Raw genomic sequence first — 12,978 nt, 5'->3', positions numbered from 1 at the left:
TGCACCTGGCCCCTGTGACATGTCACGCAGGGGAGAGGAGCTGACAAAGGGCCCTTGTCACCACAGGGCTTATCTCGGTGCCGCAGGGCAGGCAGGCAGGAAGCACCCCTCTCTTACATAAACTACTGGCTTTGGACCCGCGCGCTGACCCCACACCCCTGCCAAAGACAACGCTTGTAACTGGGGAGCACTTGGCTGCAGTACAATGCCATGGATGTGAACGGGATCTGCTTTCCCAGCAGCCCCCCAGGGCTGGGGGCCAGCTGCAGCCAGAGCAGAGAGCAGGGCCGTCAGGCTGCATCTGAAGGGCTGCTGTTCCCCCCACACCTTAGGGGGCTGCTCGGCATTCCCTCTGCTCAGCCCCTGCCTACGGGGCACTAAGGGGGTGAAGCAGCTACCGCAGCAGCGTCTGCCAGGACCATGAACCCTCCTCTCGGACATTTAAGTGACTTGGGGGCTATCGCTTGGAGACATCAGCCCACTCCTGGTAGACCACCAGGAGCAGGCCACTTGGCACAGCGACTCCCAGCACACCGTCGTACCGGCAGCGTGCTACCACCAGCCAGCCAGCAGCTCCCCGTGAGGCCTGCCCTCCGGGCGATGTCCCGCAGCATCCCCTGGAGTCCACACTGTAGGCGCAGGGGCCAAACTACTCACTGGGGCCGGGGGGAGACCCCGCCATGCTCCTCCACACCGAGCACACTGTGTGGTGTGGCCTGGCAGCACACACAATCAATAGAAACCTACTTTGATGGAAAAATCAGGTCAACTTTTGGGTTGCAGAGATTGCACAAGCTCCAACAATGATGCAACTGCCCATCTGCCCGAGCTTTCCGGAAGGCAGAGCAGCGACGGGGCTGCACCCCTGCCCGCAGGCACCCCCAGCCTGGGGGGAGCTCGGGGACACAGCAGGACTGCGGCAGTGCTGCTTCTGAGCAGCTACCCCGCTGCGGGCGAAAACAGACTGGTGAGCGGGAACCAGCAGAGGAAGGGCAGAAGGCCCTCACAAACAGTGGAGAAAACCAAATAACGGGCAGCAACGGCAGGCAGAGGACATCCAGAAGGACCAAATCAGTAACTAAATGTTTACATGGAGCACAGCAACCTGCTCTGCCCCCATGCCCATGCTGGCGCAGGGGTGAGCCCACAGCAACTGCTGTGCTGTGAACGTGTGTCCCCAGCTCCCCCGCCCTGCCTGTGCCCTCTCCTGTAGTTCAGCCCGCAGTCCCCTTACCCTGGAGTCTCTCCGGTCCCTCTCCTCTCCTCCCCTCACCACTGGACGCTACCGGCAGGCTCCTGGGAAGGCCCCAGCGCCCCCGGAGCTGGGACTGCCATTGCCCAGCCAGAAGCTGCGCTCCGCAAGGTCCCGCCAGCTGGAGAGGCTCTATTCATAGCCATGCTCCCAGACACATCTCACTGTGGTCACACGCAGGGGACTTCAAGGCCCAGCCCAGACACCCTGACCTTGCCCTGCGGTACAGCTGCAGACACAAACAGCAGTGGCACAGGGTGGTTCTGTAACTTTATCTGCCTCTGTCATCAGCAGCCGTAATGCTGCCAAGGTATTGACCCGCAGCCTTGCCACAGCACTGCCCCTGCTCTGGGCTGTGGTGTGTCGCACCCTGCCATCGCCTGTCCCCCCACAACTGCAGCTGTGTGGGTGCAGGAACATCCTTGCCCGCCCGAGCACCATAAGGTGCCTGTGGCACTCGGGGGCTCCGCGCAGGAACACAAGTAGACGTGTGCAGGCAACACCCAGGCAGAGAGCCCACCTGTGGCCCTTCAGCAAAAGCCCCAAAAAGTGACAGGTAGGCTGGGGAGGGGCTGCCTACAGATACAGACACACAAATCTAGCCCAAAGCCTGGCAGGTGCAGGTTTTCACCAGCAAGCTGGCAGAGCACCAAGGAGCAGCCTGGCCTGTGCCGGGCGCTGGCCGGGCTCCGGGCTCACTCCCGCCAGCAGCTGCCAGCCTCACACCACCCCAGGAACAGGGGGCTCAGTGCTCCCCACCCCTGCCGCAGCGCGGCTGCCGAATGCCAAGCTGCTGCAGGGCCGACACATCAGCAGCTGTTGCGCTGGGGAGAGGGGGGTGGGGCTGCCCTCAGCCGCACCAGCTCTCGGCAGCCCGTCTGCTGCGTCCCCAGGGGATCCGGTAAGGGCAGGCGCAGAGCCATGACACCCCCGCGCACCCCGTGCTGCGATGGGTGCTGCAGGGCCCTGCCCTAGGAGACCTCCTGCACCCCTGCCTGCAGGGCTGGGGCCCCCACGCCAGCTCGGGCAATGCCAGCATTCGGTTTCTCCAGCTGGCCTGTGCCTCTCAAGGGGATGTGGGGCAGAGAAGACATGTCACAGGCCAAGGGCCACTTCTTGCCATGGCCTCCAATGCCTGCGGTCACAGAACCGAGCCAGGCTGTGAAAGCATTTCCCTGTTTGCTGAGGTCTTTAGTTTTGCTTCACCTGAACGGGACATTATGTGCTTTGTGTGCAATTCCCAAGCTTTCCTTTAACTGGTGTGTCTAATTGCTTCACCGAGTCCTATGTCAAAGCTCACTCCTTGCCACAGTGGCACAGGACTCGCTAAGTGGGAACACACTGTGATAACCCTCAAGATTAGTATCTCATCAGATGACCAAATGCAGAGCGGGAGCTCTAATTGCCATCCAGGCGTAAAGGCCAGAAACGCATGAATGAGCTCTTGCTTATTCCTGGGAAGGACCACCAGTTGCTGCAGGGTTACAAAGCTACTAAGCCTGGGTTGTTAAGGCAAACCACAAGCTACAAGGCACCAGGGGAGTCCTCAGAGCCAGGGTCCTGCCGCACACCCTGTCCCTCCTCCCCGCACAGCTCTAACAGGGCTGTCCCAGCTCCTCCAGCTGCTGCAAGGACACGCTGAAGCAGGGGGGACCTGGGGAGAGTCCGCAGGTCTGCCTGGGGCAGGAACCGGGTTGTCTGAGACAGTTCCTGGAAGGCTTTGCAGGGAGAGCCTTCGCCCTGTGCCGCAGCAAGGACCCAGCCCAGGACAGCCGGTCACAGCCAGCCAGCGCTGCAAGGGGTCAGGTCCACCCATACCCACCATGCCTAGGGCGGCCATCCCCTGCCTGCAGCCCAGCAGGGTCACAATTACCCAACTGGATCAGCCCAGCCCTTGCCCGCAGGGGTGCTGGGGCGAGAGGAGTCTCCCAGGAGAGAGCCTGCCTTCGTGCCAGCCTCAGGACCTCTGCAGCCACTGCTGGGACCCTCCAGCCCAGAAAGGGAGTGGTACCGCTGCTGAGAATTGGGTCTGCGCTCCCCAAGACCAGCTGAATGAGATCCTCCCAGGAGGACATCTCCCAGCCCGGAACCAAGGACACCGAAAGGAAAAGAATTCCCTGCACTTCCTTTGGCATCATGCTCCAGCACTGACCCACCAACTGGAAAGGCACGCTTGCTTTGGGGTTTTCCGGCTGCCACCTCCGGTGCTGGCCTCGCCCCATGCAGCCTCTGCTGCATGGCCATGAGGGCACCTGCTCCGGTACAGGCAGGGCAGGCACCCGGCAGCACAGGGTTAAAGCGGCATGGCTCTGGCCTCTCTGCTTCCCAAATGCCCCTGCTGCAGGGTAGACTTCCTGGAAGATAAAACCTCTTCCTTTCTTTTGAGAAAGCGGCACAGGATGGCAGACGTGGCTGCGGTGGTTTGTGACCCAGTTTTGCCCAACTTCAAAAGAAGTGTTATCTTCTGTGGCTGGATGCCAGAGCAGGGGCAACTCATGCAAGCCAATCGCTCCCAGCTCTGCCCTTGACTTTCCTCTGCGAAACCTCGCACCTCTTGGGGGCTGATGTGTGCTGACGCGGGCAGCGGCCGGCCGCTTACGGAAAACGCTTTGCGCCTGCCAAAAAGCAGCCATGACCCCAGCCCTTCCCGACACACACGCCGCCACCAGTGCCACTGGGAAGCCCAGGGGCTCCCCCAGCCCCCGTGGAGCAGCCCTGCCTCCCGGCACCGGCCATCCCGAAGGCTGCGGTGACACGCAGCTGCGCAAGGGCCGCTCGTCCTCGCTGCCTGGCAGATGAGGAGCCGGGTGGCGGTGCCAGGGCTTGGCGGGGCCAGCTGTCAGCAGGCAGAGCAGGAGGGCTGGGGCTCGGCTCCGGCTGGTGGAGGCAATGGCCACGGCAGCCCAGCTCTAGCTCTGCCCCGAGAGCTGCTGCGCCGGCGGCAGGCTGCAGCGCGGCCCCACACTGAGGGAGTGGCGGTTCCCCCAGGCTGCGCCGGGGGAATTCGGCAGCCCCGCCAGGCGCAGGCTGCATCCCGCAGCTCAGCAAGGCCCCGCGGGGGCTACGGGCTCCGCGGTTCCTCGCTTCCACCCCGGCCCCGCAGGAAACGCCGCCGTGCCCAGGCAGAGCGGCGACAGGCGGCGGCTGCGGCCCCGAGGCCGGGGTCCCCGGCCGCCGCGGCACCCGTCAGGCGCGGCCGGAGGCCCCTGGCGAGTCGCGCCCCAGGCGGGAGGCCGGGTCTGAAGCCAGGGTCCTCCGGCCGGTCAGCGGGAACCCTACCCCACCGCCACCCGGAGCACCGGGGAGACCACTGCCCCCGGAGCCGCGCGGCGCCCCGGAAGTGACCCCTCCGCCGAGCATCACTTCCGGTCACTGGCCGCGGGCCGACAGCGAGTTCCGCCTCCGGCGGAAGCGCGGTTCCAGTTCCGGGTGAGCGGCTGCGAGGAGCCGTTCTTAGCGGCCGCCGCTCGACTCTGTCCTGGCCTCGGCCTCGGCCCCGGCCCGCTGCCGCCGCCACCATGTCGGTCCCCAGCGCCCTCATGAAGCAGCCGCCGATCCAGTCCACGGCGGGCGCCGTGCCCGTCCGCAACGAGAAGGGTGAGTGGGGGGGCCGCGGCCGGGGCCGGCCCAGCCGTGGCGGCGGGGGAGGGCGCCCGCAGGGCCCCTGGTGACGACCCGGGCGTCCGCAGGTGAGCTCTCCATGGAGAAGGTGAAGGTGAAGCGGTACGTGTCGGGGAAGCGACCCGACTACGCGCCCATGGAGTCCTCGGAGGAGGAGGACGAGGAGTTCCAGTTCATCAAGAAGGCGAAGGAGCAGGAGGTGGAGCCCGAGGAGCAGGAGGAGGAGCTTGCCAACGATCCCCGGCTCCGGCGCCTCCAGAACCGCATCGCCGAAGATGTAGAGGAGCGGTAAGTGCGGGGGTCGGCAAGGAGTTGTGCCCCCGCTGTGCTCCCCTGCAGGTCTGCCCTTTCAGGGTGCTGGGGAGTCCAGATCCCCCTCTGCTGCAGCGTGGTGAGGAGTTGCTGGAATACCAGGCAAAGGTGGAGAACGTTTTCCAGGCAGCGCGGGAGAGCCTCTGGCTCCTTTCATGTTTGTGCTGCACCATGCCTCAGGCTCCAGCTCTGCCGTTAGCGGCCCTTCCAACCAGGATTCACCATTTCCCAGGGCATAGCTCCACGTCCAGGTGCGGTTGGGGGGGTGCAGGTGAAAACAGGCTCCGAAATACAAATTAAAGCAGTGCGCTGGAGCTCAGGGTAGCTGGAAGGGACAGTGACACGTGAAGTGGGCAGGGAGTAACTGAGTGCCATTTGCCTCCTCCCGTGGAGCTGCTGCTGGTTTCATTTCCAGTAACAGGGAGGCTTCCTGCTGGGAGCTCCCTTCCTACTTGGAGCACGGACAGGGAGGAGCAGCTGGCACCTGGCCACTCCAGCATCCTGGGAAAGAACCTGTGGGGTCTGCCCCCACCTGGTAGTTCCAGCGTTTACCATGGCCTCGTTAGGAGCGATTAATGACTAGTCAACTTCTTGCAGCCTCTTCATGTTCAAAGTGCCGTCATTTAATTGGGGTCTGTTGCAGGCTGGCGAGACACCGTAAAATCGTGGAGCCCGAAGTGGTTGGAGAAAGCGATTCAGAGGTGGAGGGGGAAGCTTGGCGCTTGGAGCGGGAGGACACCAGTGAAGAGGAAGAGGAAGAGATTGATGATGAGGTGCGCTTGCAGAGCCGAATAACGGGCCTAGGGAAGCCCCTGAATGGCACAGGCTGGAGCTGCCTTTTGCACAGATCTGTGGCTGTCTGGTAGAGCTGGATGAGTGTCACAGCTGGCTGTGACTTCGCTTGTGGGTTACTGTTCTCTTGCGTGGAATGGGATGCTGGGAGAGGCCACTGTGTGTCTGGAGCGATGGGCATATTGTCTCATAGCCCACACTGCAGACGCCGCACTTTTTGGACAGAAGAGTGAGAGCAAAGTGGTAGCAAGGCTGGTTGTCTGACTCCTCTGTGTTTGTCTCCATTAGGAGATCGAGCGTCGGCGTGGGATGATGCGTCAGCGAGCGCAGGAGAGGAAAACCGAGGAGATGGAAGTGATGGAGTTGGAAGATGAGGGTCGATCCGGAGAAGAGTCTGAGTCAGAGTCTGAGTACGAGGAGTACACGGACAGCGAGGATGAAATGGAGCCACGTCTCAAACCTGTCTTCATCCGCAAGTGGGTGACGCGTGGGTCAGCCCTGGGCGAGGACATGGGAGCTGGGAGCCAAGCAGATGCCGCTGCCGTAGTCTCCTCTTCCTCGCAGTGGGGAGGCAGTTTGCCTCCCCAGGCGGCGGGAGTGACAGTTGCAGCCTGGCAGGGCACAGCAGGCGAGCGAGGGGCGATCCCTGCACCGACAGCCCCATATCAGCCGCCTCGGGTTGCTGCGGGATCAGGCTGTGGGTTGAAGTCGTAGCAGGGTCTGATGAGAGCCCTTGGGCCAGTGCCATACGGTGACAAAGGGAAGCCGTTGGCGGGCCGTGCCCCGCAGCCGGTGGCTTGGTCTCCCATTGCTCGCGTGCAGCTGTAGGGGAATGGCATGGTAGCCCTGGCATGGGTGATGCTGGAAAGGGGAGAGCCCTGAGCTGTGGCCCGTCCTTGGAGAGGGCAAAGGCTGAAAGCAGCTGTGGTGCAGGAGGGGAAGTCTGTGAGGAGCTGAGGGGCTGCACTGGCTCATGGAAGGGCTGACGGCTGTTGTGATCCCTGCCTGCAGGAAGGACCGGATCACAGTTCAGGAGCGAGAAGCAGAAGCCTTGAAGCAGAAGGAGCTGGAGCAGGAAGCAAAGAGGCTGGCAGAGGAGAGGCGCAAGTACACGCTCAAGGTGCTGAGGGGCGGGCTGGGGGTTGTGCAGGGGGGCAGTTGGTGCAGCAAGCTTAGCTCGGTCCTTGCTGCAGATCGTAGAAGAGGAAGCGAAGAAGGAGCTGGAGGAGAACAAGCGTTCACTGGCGGCACTGGATGCACTTGATACAGATGATGAGAACGACGAGGAGGAGTATGAGGCCTGGAAAGTACGCGAGCTGAAGCGTATCAAACGGGACCGTGAGGAACGGGAAGCGTAAGTATCGTCTGTGTAGACGCGAGGCTGAGATCCCGCAGCCCCAGGCCCTGTGGGCAGTTGAGGTGTCTCTTCCTCAGTCTTCCCTTTGGCAGCATGGTCTTAGACCAAGTGCCCAGAGCCCCTCCTGCCCGCCCTCGGGCTGCCTTTGCTCCCCTACAGAGTCAGTAAATGTACAGGAGGGTGGCTGGCAACAGCAGCTCTCCCGGGCAGGTGCTGTGGGGACGCAGGGTCTCAGGGGTTTCTCTCCTGCCCAGCATGGAGAAGGAGAAGGCAGAGATCGAGCGCATGCGGAATCTGACAGAGGAGGAGCGCCGCGCCGAGCTTCGGGCCAACGGCAAGGTCATCACCAACAAGGCGGTGAAGGGCAAATACAAGTTCCTGCAGAAGTACTACCACCGCGGCGCCTTCTTCATGGTGAGTGGTGCTGCGAGGGCCTGGGCATGGCTGTGTTGGCAGCCGGGGCTGGGCCTGCGCACTGACAGGGCTGTGCGAGACCACGGGGACGTTGTCTCTCTGGGGGGAGCCTCCCCCCGCGGTGCCCTGGGGCTGGGGAGGCCCTGGGACAAGAGCCGGCCCTCAGAGGCAGCATGGGACTGAAGTGACGGCGGTGATCTGACTGATCTCGGCCAGCTCTCGTAACAGAGGGTGAGCAGTGACACCAACAGGGTGGCAGAAGGTGACGCCGTGGTGGCCTGCCAGGTGCTGGCCTGCAGCTGCCCTCGGGAGCCCAAGCAGGACGGGTGCAGTTCCACCTGGAGCCAGCCTGTGCTGCCTCCCTGGAGCACGTTAGGTTGAGGTGTCCCAGCTGAGCTGGAGCCACAGAGCTGTCCCCATGCTGCTGTTTGGGCTGACAGACCCACTTGGAACTGAGCCAGTTCCGCGTGGGCTACGGCCCGGGCTCTGGAGAAGTGGCCCAAGGGGCCATGAGGGTGGCCGCCAGAGGCAGGCCTGGGGGACAGTGCTTGCATCCCCCACCTTTGGTAGTAGGTTAATAGGACTGCAAGCACTATGGCAGCCCCCAGCAGAGCAGTGATATGGGCTGCTGGTGGCTCTCCCCCACTTCGGCCCGCTGCTGGAACTTGCTGGAAACTTGCGGGCTGAGCAGGCATGTCCCTCTCCTGCAGGATGAGGATGAGGAGGTCTACAAGAGGGACTTCAGTGCCCCGACCCTCGAGGACCACTTCAACAAGACCATCCTGCCCAAAGTCATGCAGGTGGGTGTCCTGGCCAGAGGGTGCCTGGCCCGCGTGCTGTGCCAAGGGGTCGTGGTTCCTCGGCGGGAGCAGGGGAGAGCAGCGGCTCCCCACGTCCTCCCTGGGCGGCCACTCACAAGCTCTTCTGCTCCCCAGGTCAAGAACTTTGGGCGTTCAGGGCGGACAAAGTACACGCACTTGGTGGACCAGGATACCACCTCCTTTGACTCTGCCTGGGGCCAGGAGAGCGCGCAGAACACGAAGTTCTTCAAGCAGAAAGCAGCAGGCGTACGGGATGTCTTTGAGAGACCCTCGGCCAAGAAGCGAAAAACCACTTAAGGGAGCGGGCAGGAAGGCATGGTGCGGCTGATGGCCGGGCAGGAGGGCACTTCTCTGCCAGCTGCCGGAGCCTGGGCAGGGACAGGAGGGACTCAGCACTGTGCCAGGACTCGTGTGGTAACAAGCCCTTCCTCTGCCCGTGCCACGCCTGCCCTGTCAACACGTGGTGCCCTGCTCCTGGCGCTGCCGAGACCCAGCGGGCTCCCTGCCCGGGCACCATGGAGGACAGTGGCCTGTCCGTGCTGGCCAGGCCCGCGGCCGTCCTGAGGCTTCGGCAGTGCCCGACAGGGCTGTTTGGGAGCATGTCAACGCCCCTGGCTCCAGTGCACCCCCTTTGGGAGGAATTAAGAGACTTTTATACCCGTCTGGGCCACAGCATCTCCCTATCGCTTGTACCTTCCCCCTTGTCAGTTTGGGCCCTTTTTCAGTGCGGAACAGCGGTGACCCCGTTTCTGCAGGGCTTGGCTTTTCTACCTGGGGGGGGGGGTGTGATTTGATTAAAGCCGTTGTTTTCTTACACGTTTTGGCTGTGGAATGCGACTGTCCCATTCTGCGCTTTCCTGTGAGCCAGGACGGGGTGGCACAGCCTGGGAGGCCCTGCACTGGCCCAGGCATGGCGTGTGAGGGCAGCCATCACTGCGCCTGGCTCACTGGTGCTCCCTTGCGCTTGGGGCCGCAGTGCGCTCCCCGCGGACGGGAGAGGTGAGGTTCCTGCCATGGCTCCTGGGCCACAGGAGGTTAAAAGCAAGAAGAATGGCGCATCTCGGCGCTCGGGCAGGTCGCCTTGTCCTGCTCCGGTTGCGGGGGTGCTGGGGTGCTGCCAGCATGATGCCGCACGTCTTCCCGCAGGCTGGGCCCTGCTCATCAGCACCGCGTGCCCCACAGGACCTGCCGGGCAGGTGCCCGGTGCTGCGCAGACCACAGCAACAGCCCGCTCCCACCAATGCCTTTATTGGGTAAGGGAACACACCGCGTCTCCAGCCAGCCCTGCATCCGGTGAGGGTGTGCGCTCATCCGGCGCGCCCGGCGCTCAGTTGGTGAGGGTGATGAGTGCTTCCACCACGTTCCCCATATGCTCCCGCAGGCTGCGCTCCGCGGCTGCCCGTGAGATCTCCATCTCGGTCATCTGCAGGGAAAGAGCCGCAGCCCCTGCAGCGGCTGCGGAACAGCGCAGCGGGGGCCGCCCAGCCCCAGCAGTGCAGGCCGGCGCGTGCTAGCCACGGCCTGGGGTGCGGTTTCGGTGACTGGACGCTGGCTGTGTCCCAAGGCCTGGGACACACCACTGGCATCTGGCCCGGCATCCCGCCCTACTCACGATCAGCTCCAGGTCCTCCTTCTTGATGGTCACTTTCGCCAGTTCCTTCTCCCTACGGCGAGAGACAGACAAACCTCCGGTGACCAACGGCCCCCCCCCCCCCGCCTCCGGCTGCCAAGGCACGAGCGATCCGTCGCAGCAGCGCGGGGTGTGCTGTGCTCTCGGAGGCAGCCGGGGCGTCAGGCCGGGAAGCCATGGGCTGGTGCCCGGGCCGGGCTCCGAGGGGCGGCCTGGCGTGGGACGGGTACGGACCTGGCCAACCCCTGGAGCCCCGAGCCAGCACGGGCGGTTGGTTACCTCTCCTGCTTCGCTTTCTGCTCCCGGGACCTCCGGTCTCCGATCACCGACATGGCCTGCCAGGACGAGCGCAGTCACCGCGCTGCGCGGCACCGGGCAGGTCAGCGCCGCGACCGGCGGGGCGGGCACCAGGGCGGCCGTGCAGGAGCGGTGCTCGGGGCCCGGCCCGGCGCCCCCGCAGGCAGCGCCCGGCTCCCCACCCCGGCCCCGGCCCGGTCCCGGTCCCGGTCCCGGTCCCGGTCCCGCCCCGCCCGCCGCACCGTCTCCAGGTTGGAGCTCTGGATCTCCTTCTCCTCCGCGTAGTCCGTGACGCGCTCCAGGTCCGCCGCCCCGCTGTCATGCTTCCGCGGCTTCTCGGCCGCGCGCCCGCCCGCCCCATCGCCGCCGCCCCCGGAGCCGTTGGGCTCCGTCTCTAGCTCCAGCTCCACGTCTCCCTCCGCCGCCATCCCGCCGCCCCGCTTCCGGTCACGTGCCGCCGCCGCGCCCCGCTTCCGGACACGTGCATCCGCCGGAACCAGCGAGTGGCGCGTGCCGGCAGGCCAGAGCGGCGGCGGGGGGCGGTGCCGGCCCTCGCCCTGCCCGCGGCCCGCCAGACCCCGGGCCCGGCCCGGCCCCCGGCCCCCTCCCCTGCGGGGAGCCCGGACCCTGGCGGCTTCCCGGGCAGCGGCCCCGACCCGCCGGCGGGCGCTACCGGGGCCGGGCGGCTGGGGTGGGCGCTCCGCGGGCGCTGCCCGCCGCCCCGGGACGGCTCCAGGGGGCTCGGTGCCGGCGGCTGCCGGGCGCTGCCGCTGCCGAGGACGCGGGCCCGCGGCGGTGCCGGGCCGGGGAGGGCGCTGCCCGCCGGCCGAGCAGGCGCTAGGCCGGGAAGGAGGGTTCGGGGTCCCGGTTTGGCTCCCGCCGCCGTCACTGCGGTGGAAGGACGGGAGTGGCCCGAACCGCCTTCCCCGGGCACTGCCTGGAAGCGGGAGATGGCCGGGCCGGAGCGGGCCCCCGGCGGAGGCCGTAGCGGCAGCGCGGCCCCTGGAGCCCGGCAGGGATGGCACCTGGCTGCTGTGGGGCACCGGCTGGGGAGAGCCGGGTCCGCCACTGCCGCTTCCCTCCCGCACCCTGAGGGTCCCCTCGGGACAGGCTGCACCCCCGCCGCGTGGGGAGCCCCACACTGCTCCGAGCAGCTGCCTCAGCTCCCGGGGCAGGAGCCGAGGCATTGCCGCCTGAAGGCAAAAGCCCGGGCAGACCCAGGCGCGTGGCCGAGGGATGTGTCCCTGCCACAGGCGGCTGTGGGGCAGTGGGTGCTCAGGTGGGCCCCGGGGTCCCTGCCGTGCACAGCCACGCAGGGCTGCCGGTGCCAGGAGTGCTCCTCCCTGCACGGCCACATGGCTGCTGGCGCCGCCTCGGCAGCCAGCTGGCCCCGGTGCCATTGACGCCGCCATTGGCCCGTGGCGCTGGGGGGCCAAATCGTGGTGGCAGGTCCGTGCCCGCTTGGCCAGGCCGGGTGCCCAGGCTGGAGCAGTGGGGAGATGTGGGGCCTGCAGACCCCGGGGTAAAGTGCCACAGGCACAGTGCTCCCCACCCTGATCTGCTGAGCGTCCCTGTGGGATGCAGCCACCGCATTCTCGCCACTGGGCAGAGCAGCTGCCCCAGCTCTCTGGCCTGAGCCCCTGCACTGCTTTGCCCTTGCAGTGCGCTGAGCCCATGGGACATGTTGTACACGTGTAGCCAAAAGAATGCCGTGACCCCGGTGCTGCTGACCAGGGCGGCACAGCGCCCTGCTCTGGGCCTTCTCCACTGGGAGTGTGCCCGGGAGTGAGGCGGGTGAGCATGGGTTGTGCCTGACTCATTGGCCTTGCCAGGCAGCTGGGGACCCCACGCCACTGTCCCTGCCGGGCTCTGCCATCGGCTGGCCATGCTGTCAGGGGCCAACTCCGCTTCCAGCTCTCCGGGTTGCCAGTTGGGGCCTCACGCCGGCCCTGCGGAACCTCCAGCCTCGGCAGCCTGAGCGCCTGCCCTGTCCCCACAGTGCCTGGGGCTGAGTCTGGCTGTGCCACGCCGGCCTGGCAAACCTGCCAGGGAGTCAAATAGAAACCTGCCCCCAGAGCGGCCTCCTGTGCCAGCTCTTCCATCTCCTGTGCCTGCTGTACCACGTGCTGCACCCACCTCTGCAGCAGCCTCCGGGGCCCTTTCCCCTCTCCCCACTCCTTGTGTCCCACCACTCCTAATGCAGGGATGTGTGTGTGGGGATGAGCCTGCCCGAGATGTTCCCTGGGATCCCAAGGGGCTGTGATAGGCTGACCCCGGCCGGCAGCCGAGCACCCACACAGCTGCTCACACCTCCCCCCACAGCAGGACAGGGAGAGGATAGGAAAAGCAAAAGCAAAAACACTTGTGAGTTGAGCTAAAGACACTTTAAGCCATGAATGAAAGGGGAAAAATAAAACAACCCCCAATGATGTAAAGGCAGTCGCTCATTGCCTCCCACCAGCAGCCGGGTGCCCAGCCAGTC

At 65.3% G+C, this 12,978-nt stretch overlaps 2 protein-coding genes across 3 annotated transcripts; one reads left to right on the top strand and one right to left on the bottom strand.

Annotated features, from left to right (window-relative positions):
* The first annotated feature begins 4,655 nt into the window (after nucleotides 1-4,655).
* MFAP1 (microfibril associated protein 1) lies at nucleotides 4,656-9,374 on the top strand. The gene is made up of 9 exons (XM_052807218.1): nucleotides 4,656-4,849; nucleotides 4,942-5,161; nucleotides 5,829-5,958; nucleotides 6,266-6,453; nucleotides 6,989-7,097; nucleotides 7,171-7,331; nucleotides 7,589-7,748; nucleotides 8,459-8,548; nucleotides 8,684-9,374. The coding sequence occupies exons 1-9, from the start codon at nucleotides 4,771-4,773 to the stop codon at nucleotides 8,864-8,866; spliced, it is 1,320 nt and encodes a 439-aa protein (XP_052663178.1). The 5' UTR covers nucleotides 4,656-4,770; the 3' UTR covers nucleotides 8,867-9,374.
* A 427-nt stretch (nucleotides 9,375-9,801) lies between these two features.
* Nucleotides 9,802-10,972, bottom strand: HYPK (huntingtin interacting protein K). Of its 2 annotated transcripts, XM_052808003.1 has the most exons (4): nucleotides 10,739-10,954; nucleotides 10,479-10,534; nucleotides 10,182-10,233; nucleotides 9,802-9,992 (listed from the first exon to the last, which is right to left on the bottom strand). In XM_052808003.1, the coding sequence occupies exons 1-4, from the start codon at nucleotides 10,922-10,924 to the stop codon at nucleotides 9,897-9,899; spliced, it is 390 nt and encodes a 129-aa protein (XP_052663963.1). In that variant the 5' UTR covers nucleotides 10,925-10,954; the 3' UTR covers nucleotides 9,802-9,896. The 2 variants fall into 2 exon arrangements, with proteins under 2 accessions (XP_052663963.1, XP_052663964.1); XM_052808004.1 differs by lacking the exons at nucleotides 9,802-9,992; nucleotides 10,479-10,534 and having other exon boundaries at nucleotides 10,174-10,233; nucleotides 10,739-10,972.
* Nucleotides 10,973-12,978: the final 2,006 nt, after the last annotated feature.

Source organism: Harpia harpyja, chromosome 14 (genome assembly GCF_026419915.1).
Source record: "Harpia harpyja isolate bHarHar1 chromosome 14, bHarHar1 primary haplotype, whole genome shotgun sequence".
Taxonomy (NCBI): Eukaryota; Metazoa; Chordata; class Aves; order Accipitriformes; family Accipitridae; genus Harpia; species Harpia harpyja.
This window is presented reverse-complemented; position numbering and strand designations above follow the sequence as displayed.